We start from the raw sequence: 23,656 nt of genomic DNA, 5'->3' as shown, positions 1-23,656 counted from the left end.
CAAATTCAAGGACTGGAACTGCTGTAGAAATATGTTGCACAGCATAGCCATTTCCTCTCTTTATGTAATGCATATAAAATATGTAACCTCAAAATAATGATAGTTCAATTGATTTAACCCTGTGCTGTGCTGAAAATACTTTACCTAATTTGGTCTTTCCATATTTCAATATTTTGGTTTCAATATTAGGTAATATTATAGCATAATATAGCACCTCATGAAGGGTGTTTTTCCTCATTTGTCCACAAAGAGGCAGCATCCTCAGCTTTATTAAGATGATTTGTTGACAACAATAAGAACACTGACCTAGTATAACCTGCTGTTTTATTCAGGGTGGAGGTCATCCAGTGGCCAGTGTTCAAGAAATATTTAGGTATTGCTTTGTCTCTGTCTTCTCTTTGTCTTTGACTCCCCGCGGCTATGTTCTCTTCCTCTGTTTAATTAAAGTGAAAGCCAGCCTATGCTTTCGGCATTTTACAGAGGTAATATGCTAAACGGAGTAATAAAGACTAATGTTAAAGTTCAGCCTTCCTAAAGGCCACACTGCCACTGCCACTTAAACTCTCAAACTGAGTCACTTGAAATAGTGAAAAATGGGATTCAATAGAAGGATAAAGGTTGCCTTGAAGTGCCTTAAAGAAATGAGACAGGACTCATTGTCTTTTTTTCTCTTTCCGACATATTTTCCAGGTTGAGTGCTTGATAGATTAGACAGGTGGGTTTTTATATGACAGCTAACTCATTTCTAAACACTTAAGTACATGTACTAATAACCAATTTCTTTTTATTTTTTTTTTTTTAAATTCATTTTTGGTTGAATTGGTTGGATTAAATTTTTTTGTCCTTTTGTATTTCCCTAGAGGAAGAAAAGAATTGTTTTTTCTTGCAATCTTTTTTCTTACTCATAAAATGATTATGTATAGCAATAATCACTGTCTTGAAAAAAGGGATGTTTAAAATGAAAATGTAATTGCTGCAATTTGGATGCATTAAGTCTAACCTGAATGATAGAGAAGGCTGGCTGCTCTGTAATGAAATTTCACATAATGGAGAAAGTGTTGACCTTTCCGTATTAAAATGTTCCCTTTCACCTCCCTAGAAGCTCTTGCAAACAGTTTTCTTACACGTGTGTCTCTCTAACTCACTCATGATTTCACGTAGTGAGACAGAACATGTATTGGCTGCACCCATAAAACAGACAGGCCTGAAATCTTTTTTAGAATAAATTGCTTGCTGATTTCCATGGATTATTTTAAAACTGCATGCATCATTAATTGCTTAATTGCCTAGTTTAATTGTAACTAAATCAATTTAGCTCTATTATATATTTTTTCAATCAAAGTTTTTTCTGTTTTCTTCGTCCAATCAAGATATAACAAACAGACAGATAGATAGATAGATAGATAGATAGATAGATAGATAGATAGATAGATAGATGTTGCAAGTAGCAAAGTGGACATAATTGCGCAATGATTTTCATTTTGGCAATGGATGTAATCAGTTTTGGACTTATCATTAAGTGAACTCCTGGACCACATACTGACTGGTGGGTGTAAAGACAAAGAAAACATTACATTTATGGGCTGAATTCAACATTGGTCGCTTTAACTTGATTCAGCTCTACCAAACACTTCAGCTGTACAGAGATGGTGGGTCATGAACAACGTGACTAAAATATCAGTTCTTATGTCAGAATGTGAGTTGTTTACTCAGATTTTTCCATTCAGTTATTCAGTTATCTTGTTTGAGGAGAATGGTAACCGTAACAACGCTGGTGGATTTTTTTACTCAGATTTTTCCATCATGACACAGTGGGTCAGAGTCTACAGAGTAGCATCTATTTTCTGAAAATGTATCATGTTTTTTTTTTTTTTTTTCACTGTTATACTCAAATAGCTATTTTTCTTTAAAAGCTTATAATGTTTTTGTTTTCTGTCTTTGTAAATAATGAATTCTGTTTTCTCTTCGGATGATAGCTGTGAAATCCACCAGCGTTGTTACGGTTACCATTCTCCTCAAACAAGATAACTGAATTAAGCAACAGGCCTGCAGTTTTGATTATATGAGAGTATTTTTTATCATAACTTTTCCACCTTTTACATTTTTATTCATGAATTACTGACAAAGTGTATAGTTTCTTTTTGTTGGATTAATAGCAATATTTCACACATGGCTCTCTTCCTCTCATACACCCATTTTTCACCGCCAATTAGAATGAAATGTCTTATTTGTATTCTTTGATGTTAATCTCCATTAGGATCATCCATGTGCAAGAAAATGAGGAAAACATTTCATTTGCATATTATATTAAAACAGTGACAAGGACTGGGATGCTAACTGCTTTGTTTTTACTCACCCACTGAGACTTTCAGCAGGCGGGTAAAAACATCTCTTTTGAGCTCAACAGCCTGATAAACACATACTATAGTGCTCATTAAATCATCCTGATTCAGTGTTCAAATCTGATATTAGCTAAGGTGTTAAATTGTCATCTTCATACAACACTAAGGCTGCATCTTAAATTGCATACTTCACTTCTGAATAATAGGCCACATGCACATCTGATGGACACTTTGACTTGACTATCCAGGCCACGGGAGAGGATTTGAGAATGGAAGTGAAGCACAGCAAATGACACTGGTAGGTCACATGCTAAAGACAACATGGTGAATTTAGTACGTCTGGATTTCATTCATACTACATACTGTGGATTTCTTAGAACAGATTTAATACTGCATTTCTTAGAACAGATTTAAAAAAATAAATAAATAGAAAGTATTTAAGGCATTTTTCAGGCAACTAAAAAAGGTAAGAGCTGATCTGCTAAATGTGGATGGAGGACGCATTCTGTCTGTCTCTATTCCTGTCCAATAATTTGATGTTTCTCTTTTCCCTTTACACTTTACTGTCATTTCAATTACGTAACAACTTATACAAATGATGTTATCTTGACGCCTCAGGGAACTTAAAACCAGTGCCGCATCCAACCAGCCAACAGGCTGCACAACAGCCCTTCTAATCCAATTGAGACTTAGCTACTGACACTGAGGTAAATACACATTAGCTTGGTGTGACACCAACAAAGTGAATTAAGCTTCATTTGGAGCCAGAAAAGGCCACATTTTGTGTGAAAAATAAGGATCTTACAAGCATTTCTGTTTCATACCACTTTTCAAGGTCCATCCAAAGACCATTTTCTTCTTGTTTATTTTCCAACTTTTATACTTTTTATAACCTAATGCCTGTAGCTGAACACTCTTTTCAAATCAGTAAGAAAAATCAGCTCCAAAACAATGATTATCACAGTACTGGCAGTGTTGCAGTATGAATGCAAAATATGCCTTGACCCCGACCCAAAATTGATTAACAACAACATAGATGTTGAGATACATTATTAAGATAAAATATAAGGGCAAGCTGCAGTGTTTAAAGTTTGCTGAGAGGGAAGCTGGACACTCAGTCTGTTTGTTCACATGCCACTTTCATTTAATGTAAAGTTTCTAGTTTTTTTTTTTTTTACTCTCATTCACTGGGTCACTGTTGGGAGTGAAGAATGGGCGCCTTTCAATGGACCACCCTTCTAAAATCTAATCAAAATTCACTTTCACTTTCACAAAATTCATTCCACCTCACAAGTTATAGTTTCTTTTTGAAAGATTGATATAAAAAATTGCATATTCAACTATTTCATTAGAGCCAAGTCCAGTAATTATAAGGTCACATGACAAAAGACATAAATGATAAACTCTGACCTAAAGTAAAGATGAGGTCATTTTATCTAGCTGTCCAGACTTGGTCTGGATTCTATTCTTCCACTGCAAATTAGAGAAGATGAATAGAAAAAATTCTCAGTCCTACATAAATATTACTGCTCTACAATTCATGTCATTACTCTCTAGTTGGCAAGTTGTATTGTTGTCCTGATAATATAGACAAAAGTAATTCGTCCACACCAGGTCCATTGATCTGCAATTTATTAACACAGAGATAACCTACCAAACCCAAGATTTAAGTCAGAGTACTATAAAGCAATTAAAATCTAAATCTTTAAATAGACTACATGTCCAATGCACTTTCTTCAAGTATAAGTGCTTTTTGGACCAAACTTGAAAACCAAAAAGGCACACCATTTGAATTCATAGTTTCCAAAGCGGTCAAAAGTGTGGATAAGTTAAAATAACTAACAAAACAGTCCTGTCTTGCTCAAAAACCTGACCAAAGTGACTGAAAAGTGTTGCCAATGTGCTCACTATCCCAACTTTCCCAAATTAGCGATCCAAAAGAGTGACCACTGAACAAAAGTGGCCAAATTGAGTGAAAAACTGTCAACTTAACCAAAAAGAGCAGCCAGTGTCCTCTCCCTAATAGCGACAAAAAGAGTGCCCTGAGCTGGCTGTCTTTTAAAAATTGCTTGAGAAGAGTAAGCAGTGCGCTCTCTCCCAAATAAGCAACCAGAAGAGTGACTGGTCTCCCTCAAAAACGATGGCTCTCCCAGAAAACTATCCAAATACCAGAAGAGTGACCCTTTTTAATCAAATCTGGATGTCTCTGAAAGATATCTATACATACGTACTTCATTTGAGTGACTTCATTAATTTCTTTAGAAAACAACCAGAAAGAAGCTCTCCGCGTCCTCGATTCTATGCGGAATGGCACGCATCTGTGTTCTGGTTGTTGCCGCGCGCTTCAGCGCGTGGGAGACCGCTCTGGCCCATATTTCGCAGCTCGCAGATGACCGCAATTTTCGAGGACAGCCAGGATTGCTTATCGAAATGCCGTTTTTTTCCTATTGTTTTTGCTATCAAGTCTGTTGTCGACGATGCGCATCAAAGTTTTAGTGGCAAACAGAGGGGCGCGAGCCAGTGACAGCGGAGGAGAGAAATGAAGGAGAGTGGAAGGAGGACGGAAGAACCAGACCAGTGCAAATGTGAATCTGAAGAATATTGCAATATGCTACTAATATGGCAGTCTTTTTAACGTGAACTTCATTATTTTTGAGACCCGTTCAGGATTCGCGAAATTCAAAAAACAATACCGTTTTGGCGCCCCCCCCTCTCCCTCTTAACAATCAAACGGTAACTGTACAACACCTTACAACAGCAAGCGTGGCCAAGTTTATTGTTCCATGATATACCTGTTGAAAACTTCTGTGTATTGAGTTATGAGTTTTTACAGAGAGTTTTGCATGGAGTTCAGTGTTATTAAATAAATGTTGATAGCGCGTTATACCTGAAAACCGTGCAACTCACTCGATTTTTTTTTTTTGCATCATTTTAAAAGCGGCGAATAGAAGTTATATCGGAGAGCCCCCACATAACACGCTGTGGTCTGATGATCCGGATGAACACACTGTTGAAAAAGTAAAACTCGCAACAGATTTTGCTCTCGCGGACAACTTCCCTCCAGCGCGTGGAGACCGCTGAGCTCGCGCCAGGGACTGAATATCTGTTTTCGCCAGACCAGTTATTTTTATGAAGACAAGTACGGGCAGTCCATCAACGTGAGGACCCTTCAGGAAACTTCCCTGGAGCTGAGTGAGTTTTTTTTTTTTATTGTTTTGTTTTCGTTTAAGGTTTTGTTTTTAAACATCTTTATTTGGAGTTTTTTTGTTTGGGTTAGCTTCCCTGGAGCTGAGTGAGTTTCGCTGTCGTAGTTTCGCTGTCTTCGTTTTAGTTGGGCTACGCTTTGGTTTAAAGGGGTGCGCAAAGCTCGTGAAGCACAGGGCAGTAAACAGTTTGGGAATTTAGTTGGGCTACGCTTTGGTTTAAAGGGGTGCGCAAAGCTCGTGAAGCGCATTTGTAGTTTTGGGATTTTTTTTGTTGTTGTGTGTGGAGGGTATAAGGCTTTTGAGTTTAAGTAATTTTTTTGTTTTGTTTATAAGGGGCCTCAGATGGCTTATCGGCTGCGAAAAGTGTGTGAAAAATATTTGTTACCCTTGTTAAATCAAGGCCAGAGTAGCAAGTTAAACAGAGCGGGAATTAATGGACACATTTGCTGTTTATTCCTGTTATGAATTTGCGTGGCAGCTGGATTTATGCACGTGGCGTCTGTCATACAGGTGTTTTCCGCAGGTTTCAGGGCCCTTCGTGTGTGTCAAGTACACCTGAGGTATGAGAATATAAAGAAGCTGGTATTTCTTTACTGTTTCAACAAATGTGTCTTCTAGTTTTGTATAGGCTATTATTGTTTTGTGCTTTGTTTCTCTGATGTAAAATAAGATTTAGTAGAGAATATCAATTTTGAATACTTTCAAAAATATTTTTTTCAGCAAACAATTCATTCTAAACTGTTAGAATGAAATGCATTTACTTTTAGTTTTCTTATTATATTTATGTCCATATTTAAATGTGTCTCTAAATAAAAAATATCAATCCACTAAAATTGAAATCTTAATTTTAAAAGATGCCATAATCTATGTGATGCCCAAGTAAAATGCTGCAAGTAATAACTTTTCCAATCACTTTGAATTTTAATACTTATGAAGAAAGCAAGCTTGACAATCTACAAACTCAAAAACACAGAATATAATCATAGAAATTATTCCGACAACCTCTTACACTTTTTCAGAGGCTGCAAATCCAAGACTCCCTGCATTTAATATTTCCAAGCAGCCATTACATTACCTGTGCAATTCTACAAAATCCTGAACAAAGAGATGTAAAAGCACTGCAATCAAATTGCCCATTTCACAGATGCTTAAACAGAAAGGTCATGAGTTCCCGATTGAAACGTGTCTGTGAATGAAGTACATAGGCAGCTTGTTATGAAGAGAGAGGTCTTAAGATGACAGAGCAAGAAGAGTGCTGCAGATTTGCATATTCCTAAAACACTGACTTAAATCTAATAAACAATTTTTCTGAAGTTAATATACTGAAATTCATTATTCATTTAAACTCATTATTCATTATAAAATGTTGCCATTCAACATTCAATTTAATTACTTTTTCAGCTTAATGTTAGTCTGTATTTAAATGTTTTATGTGTTGATGATAATTGTTTTTGGCAATGTACACAAAGAGGATATCAAGGTGCTGGTAATCAGAGAAGAGTTCAAATTTAGGTTAGATATTAGTATTTGCACACTTTTAGGACATACTTAAAATGTCTGCATTTCATAATTTGGCTGTAAAACATTAAACCAAGTGGCATCTGTAAACAAATGGTGCATTTTCTCAGAAATAACTCAGAAATAAACTGCATTTACTTTAACTTACACATTCAAGCGTCGTATTTAGTGAAAGTTTGTTCTCCTCAAGTTGACACAGGTCTTCTAACAATAACCACAGCCGTACTTCATCACATTACCGATAAACATACTGACATTTGTACAGCCATTGTTTTATTAATTAACAAACATCTCTGTAGGAATTTGTTTCATTTCCTTAAATACAAATGGCATTTGTTTTGATATTTTGTTATAAAATACCTTTCAAAAGGTTTGTGGTCAGTAAGATATTTTAATGTTTTTGAAAGAATTCTCTTTTGCTCATCAAGGCTACATTTATTTGATTAAAAATACAGTAAAAAACAATAATACTGTGAAATATTATTACAATTTAAAAGAGCTGATTTCCATTTGAATATATTTTAAAATTAATTTCTTTGATCGCAAAGCAGAATTTTCAGCAGCCATTATCAGGGCAATTTTTTTTTTTTTTTTTATATTCCCAAAATATATCATGAAATATCTAAATTCTCAAATATGTGTAAGTAAATGCATTTTGCACCTTTATAGATTATGTTAGTTGATCTATAATGGGCGATGGGCAAAGTAGCATAAAAGTGTAATCTATTAACTCTGCATAAAAATCTGTCTTTTTACTTAAGTACCAGATTTGGGTGTCATACCATAAAACATTTTTAATCCGACTGACTTTGTATTTAACGTGAATTTAATAAAAACATTGTTAATTACTTATGAGCCTGTAACAATTTTATTGTACAAAAAGAGAGCAAAGAACATTTACGTTATCAAAGAATATTTTCACTTCAGTCCAGCGAGTTCAAGCACTCACAGAAACCTTTGAACAGCAGTGTATAACACAAAAATATTTTATATGTATTTAGATGTGACTTAAGTGCCAAACTCTGTATATCAGAGTATGAAGGTTTAAGCTTTACACTGCACCAGCTTTTGACTCTCTGTGAAAAGCGTCTAGACATTCAAAGACCTTTGCAACACAAACAGGTTTGCAAGCACTCTCTGCACAAACATGATTGACCTCAGTTTACCACGGGTGTTGGAAACATGATATTTCTCTCTCCTTGTTTGGAGTCAGTATCATAAAACTCAGTTTTCTCTCCCCACACACATACACGCACGCATGCACACACACACACACAGACACACAGACACACACACACACGGTTCGGCAGAATGTAGATCCGTCCCCCTCCAGCAGCCTGCTCTGCTGACCCAGGCTTTTCCACTGCCCTTGTGAAATAAGAGCGACAGAGAAGATCAGGTCTCACCAGCCAGAACTGAATGCCAACACAAAGCAAAAAGACTCTCATATGCTGCTGCTGGCAGACGCTCACTTTAATCTCTGTTTGAACAGTGTTAAACACCTGTCTAACCAACTTAAAATCCCCTTTCCTCCAGCAAAACTGCAGCACATGCAATTTTTCCCTGTGCACATGTATATACATGTATAATTGTTTACACAAGGCTTTGTGCTTGTTTCACCATAACACACTGTTTGCTTGCTTGTGCAACTGGGGTGACTGAATGTCACCTTTGAACTTTGCATATTCTTCTGACTAAATCAATCAGAACAGGAAAGGTTGAATCCTCTCTGATATCCTTTTTTCTGCAGTAGACAAATGCTGTGAGGAGTAAGTACTGCAGTAATGGCATTTGAAGATTATGCTAGAATTAGATTACACCAGTAAATTCAGAGATGTTCACGATGGTTAATTCAAAATCAATTGACACGATGGTGTCGAACAAAAAAAAAAACTATCCAGTGATGAAATGTTTTCTGTGTTGTCAAAAGTTGTGCGATATCCTAAACTGCTGAGATAATTACACAACGTGTGCTGTACACGTCTGATTTGCGAACTAATGTTCCTTTGAACCGATTCAATTTAATGAATGGTTTAAACAACTGACCTGTCCAACACTGAACTCACGAGACGTCTGAATTGGTGTATATAAAAAAAATCTGTAACACTTTACAATAATGTTCTATTTATTAAACTATTTAACTTCATTATTTAACATTTACTATTACTAAACTGCACTTCTACAACATTGTTAATTTCAACATTTAGGCTATAGCCTTCATTGTTGAAATCAAAAGTTGTACAGTATTTGTTAACATAGTTAATGCACTGTGAAGTAACATTACCAAACAACAGCTGTGTTTTTATAAACTAAGATAAACAAAGATTAATAAATATAGTAGCAAAAAGTATTGCTCGTGGTAAGTTCATGTTAGTTAATATGTTAACAATTCAAACCATATCCTAAAGTTACAAAACAAATAATTTACTCTAATTTAAATAATACTCTGATGTTTAAATCATTTAAAATGAGAATGTAAGTGTGCTCACCCCATTTTTGTTTGTAAGAAAACATTAGATTATAAAAAAATTTAGATTATAATAAAAATTTAGATTATAATAAAAATTTCCTGATAATTGACTCACAACCATGTCATGATGTTCATGTCTTTCTTTCTTCAGTCGCAAAGAAATTAAGGTTTTTGAGGAAAAACATTCCAGGACTTTCTATTTCTATTTCTATTTGCCACTTAATAAAGTAAATAAATGGAAAAGTAATGTGTGCTACTTTTTCACTTAATAAAGTAAATAAATGGAAAAGTAATGTGTGCTACTTTTTCTACTTTTTAAGTAACTTGGATAATATGGTGTGAATGCTACAGCAGGATTGTTTTACAGCTAGGCTGACAAGCAAGATTGAGCTAGGAAGAAGGCAGGTGATGCCTACATGTTTGTTTTACATCATAGATGTGCTGACAGCAGGATTGAGCTAGGAAGAACTGGAAAAAGGTATTCAAAATAGGTGCCATTAAGAGCAATTTACGACCAAGCACATCACCGCACACAGATTTAGTATTACTTCCTGTTTGGAGTGTACCGTCATAACAGAGTATGACTCAGTGACTCTGGACATTTATTATATAGCAGAGATCAACAGGTTTGAAATGGTAAACCCTGCTTGCATTACTCACTGCTAATTTTGGATGTTATTAATTTAGTCTGGGATGTTCCTGTGTGCCCGACAGGAACGATACTCTCTTGTTTGTTAGCCAGAGCTCTAGACCTGTTAAATTAGTAGTTCATTTTGTGAAGCATACAACATTCAGCATTCAGAAGTTTTGTGTTTGCAAATGTGAACTAAATGAAGTGAAGATGTGAAAATTATGATTTGTGACTTTTCTTCTTCACAAAAGTTCATCCATTTAAGTATACAGTGAACTTTGCTTATATTATATTATATTATATTATATTATATTATATTATATTATGTTTTATTTTATTTTTTTATTTTATTTTATTTTTTTATTGTTATTTTATATTATATTATATTATATTATATTATATTATATATACTGTTCACTACATTATTTGAGCTGTGTATTTTTATGTTTTAGTTATGTGTCTTGCACTGATATCTAGAGAGTGTTAATGTTGCATCTTTTACCTTAATTATATAGTTTTAAGAGTGTTTGTAGCCTGTGTGTGGAATGGTAAGGACTGGTTAAAACCCACACTGATAGCAATCATTTTGTATTTATATCAAGTTTTGCTCTAAATGCTTTAAGCAACAAATAAATCTGACCAAACTATGGGCTGTCTTCCTCTCAACAAGACACTGCAAATGACGTTAAACAGACCAGTTTATTTGCACAACCCCACTATACAACAATGCCCATATATATATATATATATATATATATATATATATATATATATATATATGCATGTGTATGTAAATATGGAAAGGTCTGCGCTAGAGCAATCATTACAGTTACTTTTGTTTCAAAGTCATAGCCCTCAAATGGGCAGTGTTATCAACTGCAGACAAATTTTGGAGGTTAAAGGGTGAGAAGCATTGCCTAATATGCAATACTGGAGCAATCTGTGAAGAACTCGAGAAGCGGGAAACTCTTTCAACCAATCAGATTCAAGGGAGTTTCTTCCCCCTCCTCCCTTTCATGGATAACTGGACAATCAGGTCCTCTGTGTAGACTGCCAATGCTTCTTTATTTCCCTTGTGGGGTCAGAACCTATTGGCCTTCCCAGTATCTCCAAACACTCCACATGGTGGAAATGTGGAAATGTTACAGCAGAGCATTTGTATATGCCTCCTTATAATATAATATAATATATATAATATAATATAATATAATATTAAATCTGAGGTTAGTGTTATTATGTACTTATTTATTTGTTAGCAAGGACACATTACATTTCATATAAATGCTATTCTTTTGAACTTTCTATTTATCAAAGAATCCTGAAGAAAATGTATCACAGTTTCCACACAAATTTTAAGCAACATTGATAATAATAAGAAATGTTTCTTGATAAGCAAATCAGCATATTAGAATGATTTCTGAAGGATCATGTGACACTGAAGACTTAAAATTCAGCTTTGCATCACAGAAATACATTTCATTCTAAAATATATTGTAAAAATATTTCTCAATATTACTGCTTTTACTGTATTTTAATCAAATAAATGCAGCCTTTCAAACATTTCCAAACTCATTTAGTGTTATACTATCAATAATAATAGTACTTAATTATTCTTTACTAAATGCAATACAGTTTCATAGACCTAATAAGCACTGGACTGTCAGTGTGGGTGTGTAATGCATTTTACACTCTACTGCTGTATGATAGCAGCATTTGTGTGAGTACTGGGGCCTCTCCACTACCTGACTGAGAAGGGCCGTCTCTTTGAGAAGAATAGGGAGGATAAAGGCGAGTTTGAGGTGTATTTGTTGACTCTGTTCTTACCAGACTTGAGACCAAAGCACAAGGACACAAGAACATTTCTACAGTATAATTTTAGAAAATATTTGACTTTAGTAATGAATGTCATTACAAAATAAAGTATTTTACAATGCAAAAAGACACGGTTATGAAACCTGCATGTTGTTATTCTAGCATTGTTAGATGTTGAGATGGGGTGAAGCTACAGGTCAAGTGCAACAAAGCCAGATATTTGCTGACTGTGTATTTTCCCACATTTGGAAATTATAGCCTGGTGCTGTTTTCAACAATCCACTGCCAAGTGCAGAAGAAAAATAGCTTTGAAGCCAAGTTCTAGACCAGAACTCCTCATTAATCAAACTAGATCCAGAAACACATCAGGGCAAGCTCAGTCTAAACAACATTTATTAGCCAGTTGTCCACTTAAGATGTCATATATTTGACACACATTTAAACCATATCAGAACTTTTTATTTTTTTCTATCAGGCTGTCTATATAAATCTACAGGCTTAGTTGACTGTTGAGATCAGACTCATCAGTCGTGAAGCACCACTGACCTCTCTATAATTTGTGCTGGTGACCAAACAAATATAGTCTACTTATTTTTAGCCTTACTCTTCAGCTAGCTGGATACAACCTGTTCAGACTACATGCTTTTGATGGTAATTTCTCACTATGTCACAATGTCATCATCATTTCAGACAAACCATTATCTCTTTTATTATTGTGATAAGACCCAAAAGTGGTGAGGGAATAGAGTCAAGGGTCATCGACAAACTCAACCAAGCACAAAGTGTAAATCACAAAGCTCCCCCACGTACATAAATCACAGAATGAAAGATGGCAATGTGTCAATTTCTGTCCCACATCTAGCACTAATATAAGTCAAAGCCAGTTTAAATTCTTTATGCTTCGTTTCACCAGAACCTTTAGCTGAGATAATGTTTCACATTATGAAAGGTTTTCTTTTAGCCTAGCCTAGCATCATTTTATAAAGGATTTTCTAGTTTAACACAGTAAATGCACAGTAAATGTCTGCATGCTCAAAAGACCCTCGGTTACCTACAGATAATGATAAACCCACATATGGCTGGAAGTGCTGAGCGTTGCAGAGCCAGTGTCTGGTTGTTAATTGTCTGGTATCCTCGTATAGGGTTTCACACAGACCAGCTAAGAATAAATGGCAGTAACAGCCAACGCGCTTTGGCGTGAAAGAGTAAGGAAATTAATTGGGAGAAGCTGTGGAGATGGCAATGGCCCTGGGGTTCTCAGGAGGTTTCAGCTCAGTATTTGTCAGAGGGGTGTCATCCGGGAGCACCACTGATAATGATTTTTCTTTTTCCTCCACTCAGGGAGACAGCAGAAGCTATGGCTTACTCTCTCTCGCTCAGTCTGCTCTACCTGGGCTTGCTGTGTGGAAACAGACTGGTGTCCGCAAGAGGATCCGAGCTGTTCACTGCAGGTAATGCACTCGCAACCATGTCAAAAACATTTGTTATTTTACTTTGCCAAAGCTGGCCAATTTGCAATCAAGTAAAAAAGATCTATTAGGGCTGCACGATAAAAAAAAAAAAAAATGACATTGCAATACTTTGTATATGTTCTAATATGAATAAATACAGGAATATTCACCAGATGATTAAATAGCTATATGAATTTACATTTAGCAGACGCCTTTATCCAAAGCGACTTACATTGCATTTAGGCTATGCTTTTTTTTTTTTTTCAGTATGTGTGTTCCCTGGGAATTGAACCCATGACCTTTTGCGCAATGCTCTACCACTGAGCCACAGGAACATAATTAGGGTTACTTTTTACAAGCATCATCTCAAATCTTTTTCAGTAACACTTCAGAGTTTAAAAAATCTATTTAAGCTTTAATAGACCACATTCCCACTGTTAAATAGTAATTGTGATGATTTTATTGTGGTTATTGGTTATAAAATTGAGATTGTTGTGATTATTATTAAATACAGATATTAAACATAATAAGAAATATTTTGTAATAATACTGAAAAATAAAAAGTAAAATAATTGTATTATTTTACATGCATACAGTCTCAGAATGGCTTGATTGACAGTAAATGAACCAAGCCATTCTCAGACACTGAAATACTGTATCATGAGCTACATGTGTGTAGTGCCATAGTGGAAAATGCATAAATTTATTTAATTAAAATGGCTGCCTGGGCCATTTGACAGTCACACAAATCCATATTGTGATACTCTGTATGTATGTACTGTACATGTGGAAGAATTGACAATAAAGCAGACTTGACTTGACTTGACCTATGCATTTAGTCTGCCCTATTTGTTAATTGTTTGCTTATGTAAATATACTGTACATCAGATGGATGTCTTTGGCTGCTTTGTCAGCTGTACTTACTACAGCAAAAAGCTTTGCATTTAAGTGATTCATTTTGAATTACTCCGATGGTAGAAAAATGTCTTTCTATGGAAATTACAGATGGCTAGGGGGCATGGATTGTCAATTAGTGTTATTTTCACTTTATTTTTTTGTAAATTAATAATTTAATCAATTATTAAATAATGAAATAAACAAAAAAATAATAAAAAGTATAATTTTAAAACTTATACATAATTATTGATGATATTATATTAATTAATCTGTATATGTATTTATTATTTTATAATATTTAAAACAATTACCCTTATAAATATGCGAATGAATACACATATTAAGATTGATTCATTGATTGATTTATAAGTAATTGTTGCAAATGTACATGTAAGATGTTAAAATGAGAGTTGGAATATAAATACATTTACAGAGGGCTTTCATCAATCACAGAATGAAACTGTAGATGTCTGTGCCAGGTCATTATTGGAAAATCATTGGGACTGTGTCAAGATTATTCACCTTTGAGCACACAGAACATTTTGCTTGGGTCTAGTCAAACAATCCTTCAATAAATAGGCTTTGTTTGAAAGTAAACACATGGACTGTGGTCATCCAAAGTCCAGGGACAGGATACAGTGGCGCTTATGGGATGATGAACTAAATGGGATTTCAAGGCAGTGATATGTTATGGTGAATAATATTTGTGTAATAGGCTTTCAGAGATGCAGTGAATGACTTGGGTTAATGACCCAGTAGCTGCACACAAGTTGGAGCACAGATTTTAGCACTTTGACTAAAGTTCAATTTTTGGTTTTATGTTTGAATATGTTCTCTTTTAATGTTTATTAAGTTATTATTTAACTACTATAGATGAAAATATTGCCTCTGGAGAGAATGTTTTTTTTTTTGTTTGTTTTGTTTTTTTTTTTGCTGCAAAAGTATGATGTGGAGAGCCATGTCCATGGTGTCATTTTTCATTTTTATAATATTTTATACTAATGAAAGGGCTATTAATTCATTAGCATTTCACATCATTCTCAGTTTAAATGCCAAGATGTTTCAACAAAGATGTACTAGAATTTATGACGTAAAAGATATTATTTCATCAGACTATGTGCAAAAAAATCTTTTTATTTTTTATTATTCCAACATGTTGCCTTGTGAAATATGTCTTGTTCAAGCCAACCTAGTCTCATGAGAAAATGCAACTAATTTATGTTTTGGCAAATTGTATGATGAAAAAAACTAAGCATAAAGGTCCACAGTGGGGCGTAAGCAGATTGTATGAAAATGTACAAATTCACCACCATTAGTTACGAATTGCCACAAGAGTGCGTTGTCTGAGACTATCATTGGAGTTTTTAACACAATATGAGATCATAATGAACATAAGTTTACTACACAACCTAAGGCATCGCATGTTAAGGAAAAATTCTAGCTACAGATCTTTTGCCCTGAATATTTTCCACAATTGAATGTTTGATGGGTGGTGCCATCGTGTATCTGGTTTTCAACTGTTCAATAAGGCAGCATTTAAAATATTTGCATGAAAACAAACCCTAAGGACAGAACTCTGGAAACCCTGTTGAACGGAGTGTCCGTTTGTCCTTTTTTATGCTGTCTGCCCTGACTAAGGTCTCTTCAGAGGTGTTCGGAGGACAGGCTGTGGTTTGATTGAGAACAGAAGTAATTGTCTTGAGTTATGGCTTCAGACAGGGGCCATATTAGTGGACTTTTTTTGTGAGGGAGTTCTGGCAAGCATGACTCTTTGGTTTTGGCTGGAATTTCAAAAACATGATGATGTCTTGTAGAGAAAAGAGAGTGAACTGGCAGCGCTGCAGCACCATCAAAGTCATGCATGTATGCTAATGTGTCTCTAATAAATCGGATGTGCGTGGATCAACTTGCCATGGGCCAAGCGTATGGGCTTCATGATAGAAGTGTAATGAGATAAGGCTGCTAATTTCAACTATTAAAAACATGCAGATTTGTTGTGCTTGAAAAAGTACTGATGACTACTAATACTGTAGATCTGATATCATCCAATGATTGAGTTATGTGATTACAATATTTAGATTCTTGGATAAGAGGAGCCCAAGGATCCAAGTGAAAAATATAACACCAACATGTCAGAAAAAGAAAAAAGAAAAAACTGAAAGAACCAGAATTCTTTTCTATACTCACAGTATATATGCTACATAATAGTAAAGATAAATAATAATTTATCATAACTAATAATAACTGTTGTTGATATGAATTAAAATAATAATAATGCATTTTATTACAATTAATAATAATGACAAAAATATTATAAGTGTTATTGTTCATAATAATTAAATTACTAAATGTAAATTCATTAGTAAAATATAAATTATAATAAAGTAAATAAAATGTATGATGATAAAAATAACAATAATAATATTAATAGTAATTAAATAAAAGTGTAATTATTAATATAAAACAATTATTAATTAATATAATAATAAGTTGTTATTATTATTTCTGCATTTTGACACAATAAAAGTAATCATTATATAAGACAAAATGCATTATGAATATATTAACATTACTGCTACTATTAATAAGAATAATAATAAGAAAAATCATTATGATAATGGTTATGTATACTATTATATTTATGCTAACTCTAGCGATCAAACTATTTGAAAAAATTTTATTGTCTTGACTGTTAAGTTAGAAAAAAATAAAAGATACTTTATCATACCATTTATCTGTTTGTGCTATTTATTGGTAAACCTAACTTTAAAATATCAATGAGCCCTTTAGATTACAATAATCACAATATGAGCATGATGGTAAAGCTCTGCTGCAGTCTCAAGAAGCTTGGATCTTAACCCAATCCTGATGTACAATGACCAAGGCCAGGTTGTTTCAAAGGGATTGTCCTTTAAATAAATTAATAAATAAGCAAACAGACACGTTGAAGACTTCAGAGCAATCTTTTCGTACACAGGAAACAGTTGGTAGCATGAATAGATTCTTGGAAGTCAGTCTGTTTTTCCTCCACTAACAATATGTTCACTGAGGAGCAAGCCACTGTACCGCTGAAGCGATGTTTTCTGCAGAACATGCTGTTTTGCGTTTAAAAACCTAGTGATTATGTTGGCATGTTGATTCCTTAATTCTCCCTGCGCTGTTCTGCCTGCCATAACCCTCGCACAACACAGGGGCCGCTGTGAGCGCTCAGCAACATGAGAGTCTGCTGCAGTGACTCAGGGAGTTTCAGACACAGGCGGAGCCCCTTTTGGGCTATAGTTTATTTACGTTAGTCAGCGGGGTGAAGTCAGGGAGAGAGCTGAGCCTGAACAGAAAGTAGAACAGCAGAGGACAGCGAAGTCTGCCCTCACACAAGACAGTAGTTGGCTCTTTTTGTTCAGAAAAACAGAGTTCAGTTGCCAAATGGAGAGCAGGACCACAGGGCCGTTCACATGAAACTTTTTCCAGAAGGAGCATGCGGCCACAAAACTATTCCTCTTCATTTGCAGGCATATTTCTATGGTCTGCAGATTCAGCATAATGGTTTGTAGAAATATGAAACAAATGTTAAATGTTTGGTTGATAGATTTTGAGGGTTAGCAGTGTGGAATGTTTTGTTTGTGGTAATAAAAAATGTTAAACAGTAAGCAATTTAACAAGAGCTTTAATGTCAGCATCTTTAGTTAGTCAAAAGTAAAATGTAATATAATATAACATTTTAATTATTTATGTAATGCTGTATATATAATAATATTATATCTATAATATATAAAAAGTTGAAAGTTAAGTGACATACAGCCAAGTATGGTGACCCATACTCAGAATTCGTGCTCTGCATTTAACCCATCCAGAGTGCACACACACACAGCAGTGAACACACACACGGAGCAGTGGGCAGCTATTTATGCTGCGGCGCCCGGGGAGCAGTTGGGGGTTTGGTGCCTTGCTCAAGGGCACCTCAGTCGTGGTATTGCCGGCCCAAGACTCGAACCCACAACCTTAGGGTTAAGAGTCAAACTCTCTAACCACTAGGCCACGACTTCCCCTAAATACAACATACACATTAACTCAAGTAATGGCATCATTATTATAGTATTAGAGAGGATTAGGGTCATTATTGTAGGTTCATTTGACAGAAATCTGCTGCAGTTTAGCCTGAGGGTCTGGATTTGTGTTCAGTGAACATCAAAGAGCGGTTGTGCTAATGATGGACTTAGACAGGGCAGCTGGAAGCCAGCATTTGTTTATGGCTCTTTGCCTGGCTTGACATTACATTTGGAAAAATACAATAATTTACATGTTAGCAAAATGGCAACAGGCACTTACCTGTAGTTCCCTTTCAGTCGGTCACTCTCTACGTCACATCGGTGACCAAAGGATTGGGATATTGCTTCGATAGACCAATCTACTTTGAGTGTAAATTAATGAGCAAATGCACCTTGGTATGCAATTACTGCATCCAGCTGCCACTGATCACACCGTGAGTATAATAAGGCAGCAAGTGCAATGCATACTAGCTTTTCGCTTCGGAGCCGGGCGACAACATAATTATATTCTACTGTGTCTTCGAGAACTATGAGTTCAGCACGCTCTCAGAGGCTTCGTGTGTTGGCGAGTTGGCTCTTCAGCAGTGGTCGTTCCAGAGTCGAGTGGGTTGCGCACTTCAGGATGCACTACCCTCTGTCGTGCTGCAAGCGGCAATCTCCCCTGTGCGCCTTTCTTCACGGAAGTGCATGACGAGTTCACCAGGTCGTGGACGGCACCTTTTACTGCCAGAAACCGGCCAGTGGGCTCCTCCTCCCTCGACGGCGTTGCAGCGAGGGGGTATTCGGTGATTACCCTCCTCCCTTCCTGGGCCTGTAGGCATTCGTCTGGTCTAACCGGCAGTGCTTATACAGCTTGCGGGGACCAGGCCAAGGCACTGAAGGACCTGCATGAGGGTTGTCACGATCCGGAAGTTCTGAAAGAAACTTGCGCTCCCACGCGGACAAGGGTCACCACACGTTCTCTGGGTCGTGCGATGTCCACGCTTGTGCTCCAGGAACGCCATCTCTGGCTGTGTCTGGCAGACATGAGGGACGCCAACAAGGTTCGGTTCCTCAATGTTCCTGTGTCCCCAGACAGGGCCTCTTCATTGTACCCAAGAAAGGCAGTGGGTTAGGCCAATCTTGGATCTGCGAGTCTTGAACCGGGCCCTTCATCGGTTACCATTCAAGATGTTGACGCAGAAACGCATCTTCGGGTGCATCTGTCCCTGAGATTGGTTTGCAGCGATTGACCTGAAGGACACGTACTTTCATGTGTCGATCATTCCGCACCACCGATCATTTCTGGGGTACGTGGTCGAGGGGTGTGTGCATATCAGTACAGAGTCAGTGTTAATACTGTAATTAAATTACTTATCCACCGATAAAGTAAAGTAAGGGATTACTGCTCATTTTTAGGTAATTTAATTACAGTTACTTAAAAAGTATTTGCATTACATACAGAAAATCATTTCAACAGTTCTAAAATCAATATTGAATTTGAAATCAAATCTAAATTTATCGTCTAAAGCTAAAATTAAATGCAGCGTCTTTAACCCTCTGCACGCCCGCGTGTCCACTTGCAGTTTTTCCTGAATTCATTCAGAGAAACCTCAGCAATAACAATCCATTCAAATATAAATTTGCAGACATGTTTTTATTCATATCAGGAGACAGATACGCCATGGAAAACAATAAGGGCAAACGTTCTAAAAAACTCACTCTGGGGGCTGAGCTAGAATTTGAAAACTTACTCTTGAAAGGGTTCATTGAGTTTCTTTATTTCTAATAAGTCTCACAAGTGCTTTAAGACTATCTATTTATGGTGTATTATCGATGGTTTACCAGAAAGAACCACTTGTGTGTTTGCAGCTTTGGAGCATTGAAAACGGTCACCCCCCCCGATGCAGATTGACCCTGCAGGAATGGATTGATCTTTCTGAGAGACTTTCTTCCCTTGGGACTTTAATCAGGCATAATTTGGAAAGCACTTCCTTTGCATGTTTTAAGGGGGAGTGTGTGGCCATATAATTTTTTGAGCGCAAGCAAATCATGACTTTCTTACACTTTTGAAAAGACCAAGCCCATTTTTTAAATATAATTTTCTACATGTTGGGTGGCTTATCATGAAGGGTGTATTTTTTAAGCTAAGGAACACATTTTGCATAAAGGGTTATTTACTCAAGAGTTGTTTGCTGCTGTACTTCTTGCTCTCTTTAAATTTAATTGATTATTTTAGTTGTGATTTGGACTAAAAATATTGAACCACTTGAGATGCGGTTATGCTGTGGCTCAGAGGGCTTTTCAAATGTGCTCATTAGTGACTGTGAGAATGTCTGTGTTGTGTGTGTGTGTGTGTGTGTGTGTAGGTGTGTGTGTGGTGTGCGTGTGTGTGTTGTTGGTATTGGGTTAGTTTTGAGGGACTAGGAGAATGAAGATTACATAACTGCTGCCATATTTTTTGTGCTCATTACTTGGCTTGTTTTATTTATCACAAGTTGACCCCCCTTGTTGCTTAGGTAAAATATTTAAAAAAAGAAGCTTTTTTAAAGTGTGTTGTTCTGGCAACAACGCGTGATGGGACAACCTTGTTTCTATTTTCATTTCCCCTTTAACTCTAAAATTTAAAATTGAGAACACCCTAAAGCAAAAAATGTTGTGCTTTTAGTCTTTCAAATAAAAAGAGGTGATCTGTGTAGCTGTTTTACCATTTAACAGCCCATTGACGTAACGAATTATCCAATCACAACATCTAATTTAAATAAAGAGAAGCTTTCTCTGTTCGTTCTTTCATAATTCAGGCTTCCGGAGCACATGAAGGTAAAAGAAGCGGTAAATGGGATGTTTGAAGCTTCATTTATGTATTTTGCCATATGACCTGAAGACAATCATGAGCTCTGGATTTATGTTAAGCCATTGCTGTTTGCTTTTCATTTTTTCATTCTAAATAAGTTGTAAATCATATTGGTCCAAAAAATGTTTTCCGGAACCAATTACTGTTGAATAAATTTAACGACAACAACAATCTATCTGTGCATAGTACAAGGATGATAATCATAATGTTCCTATTTTTTTTTTCTCTGTGATAAAGGCTTGGAATCCCTGTCTGGTAATGAATGCATCCATATGCTAATAGAACATAATGTTCTCATGCTGTTTTTCTCTGCTCAGAAAGGCCAGGTTTTTTTTTTTTTTTTTTTTTTTTTTTTTTAGATTGACCCACTTTGTGATGTTTCCAGATTTTATGACTGGTCTTTGGAGGTCTCCAAAGTGACCTAATTCCTCAAACACTGACACATAAAATACACAGCTTTTTTTGCGTATTTTTGAGGAAACTGTTTCCGGTAAATGAGGTGGTCCCCGTGCGCACTCATATCACATATTTCATAATGTTACCTGTAGATTTATACCCCATGCATCAGTCACCTAAAGGACTATCAATGAGGAAATCTTTAAGTCTTTGCATGTTTTCATGTTGTGCTTATATCACGCGCAACACAAACATATTTATGATATAACAGTAACTGTGGCAGCTATATAGCAGCTTTCACAGGATTCTACCTGTCAGTGGACTGTAAACCGTAAACTGTATTTACATTACCATTTAAAAAGCTTTTGTTTTGGAGTTGGTAAGATTTGTTTTAAATGACTGTTTTTTGAAAGAAGTCCCTTTTATTCTTTATCAAGGCTGCATTTATCTGATCCATAATATAGTAAAAACAGTAATATTGTGGAAATATTATTACAATTAAAACAAGTTTCCTATTTGAAATATTTGTAAAGATTATCTATTTTCCTGTGATGGCAAAGCTGAATTTTCAGCAGTCAGTAACTACTCCAGTCCTCCTCAGTGTTTTGCTTATTTGTGCTTTAATTTTGTGTGCTAAAATTATAATATTTTTGTGAAAACTCTGATATTTTTTGGTTCCAGGATTCCCGCTTTGATGAAGAAGAAGTTTCAAAAGAACAAGAATTTTTCTTTGAAAAGGAAATATTTGTAACATTTATACATTTTTTTTTTTTTTTGTTTTTTTACTGGTACTTTAGATCAATTTTTAAAATTTTTTTAGCGCGATCCTTTGCTGATAAAAGGTAATAATTTTTACTTAAAGAGAAAAAAAAAAAAAAAAGAAAATATGATTGTTTTATCATCTTTACTGTTTGTATTTTTTTTTAAGGTTCTGATTGTGTTTTGAAATGTTCAGTTTGAGTACTTAACACTCTTTCATTCTGTAAGGAGTCCCCCCTGTATTTAATGTAAGACATTTTAAATGATTCTTTTATAAGTTTCTTCCATGAAATTAACTACAGTTTTTAGAAGGTTTGTGTTATTAAAAACCTTGGTGGTTAGCTGTTTTTTCCTCTATTTAAATACAACTAAATGAATTCCTGTGTGATTAAGGGGTCACATTTTCTGATTTAAATTAAGTGCCACTAATGTGGAAGTACATCTTCTTAGGTGCTTACCTTTTAGTGATTGATCATTGTCAGTTAGGGCACACGTGATGCTCCAACATTCTTTCAATGAGTTTTCACATGGTTCCCTGAATGACACACAAACTGTAACAGCATACATACAGAAGCTCACACAACCTTATGTAATGCTCTCATAAGTGCAACAATTGGTAACCGAAGACAAACTGTGTGAGTTGACACATGCTATTTAGCTTCGCTGAAGTAACACACTCTCTTGTGATTCTGCTTTTATAAACTGTCGTCTTTGCAGCAATTGAGCTGGAAAGATGGTGCGTCTGCTCAGCAAGCTTCATAACCCTGAGCCAAATCACGACATTTTGCTGGACAGTCAGATTCGCATGACGGTGCTTTTTTTTTTCTTTTTTTTTCAAGCAATCCCTCAAGATGTTTGTTAATCCATAAAGTTGGAAATGTGGCCTTATTTGTTCAAAAGTTTGCAGCTTGCTTGAAGTGGAAAAACATTTGGGTCCTGTCTTTCTGTTCTGGGGCTGGTAATCCTAGTTACCGATGGTCTGTCTTAGCGGGAAGCTGAGTAAACATCATGTTTTTGCATCACTGGAAACCTTCACCCACAACAAGCTTGTATCTTTTATTTAAGTTTCCAAGCAGGTAGGTGTGTGCATAAGCACCTGCATCATTAATTTATTAGTTATAATTATCTGAACATGGAGTGGGGGGGGAAATTACCAGGCATCACATGAAAACCCTTTTGGCTTCATGTCTTGCAAAATCAGCGGTGTAAATTTCTAACAGGAAACAAAGAAATTGATTTATTTTGGTGCCTGTCATGCTCGAACAAGTGTAAAAAAGCCATACTGAAATTTCATT

The 23,656-nt window shown here is 35.7% G+C and overlaps 1 protein-coding gene across 1 annotated transcript in view; it reads left to right on the top strand.

Moving 5' to 3' along the window:
- Positions 1–5,523: 5,523 nt before the first annotated feature.
- Positions 5,524–23,656, top strand: part of LOC109094852 (growth hormone receptor) — a 73,832-nt gene continuing 55,699 nt past the window's right edge. The window contains exons 1-2 of the mRNA XM_042762469.1: positions 5,524–5,534; positions 13,321–13,430. Coding sequence (XP_042618403.1) covers positions 13,337–13,430 — 94 coding nt within the window. The 5' untranslated portion in view covers positions 5,524–5,534; positions 13,321–13,336. The remainder of the gene's footprint in view (positions 5,535–13,320; positions 13,431–23,656) is intronic.

Source organism: Cyprinus carpio, chromosome A8 (assembly GCF_018340385.1).
Source record: "Cyprinus carpio isolate SPL01 chromosome A8, ASM1834038v1, whole genome shotgun sequence".
Lineage (NCBI taxonomy): Eukaryota > Metazoa > Chordata > Actinopteri > Cypriniformes > Cyprinidae > Cyprinus > Cyprinus carpio.
The sequence above is the reverse complement of the archived record's forward strand: the minus strand, read 5'-3'. Positions and strand labels throughout refer to the sequence as shown.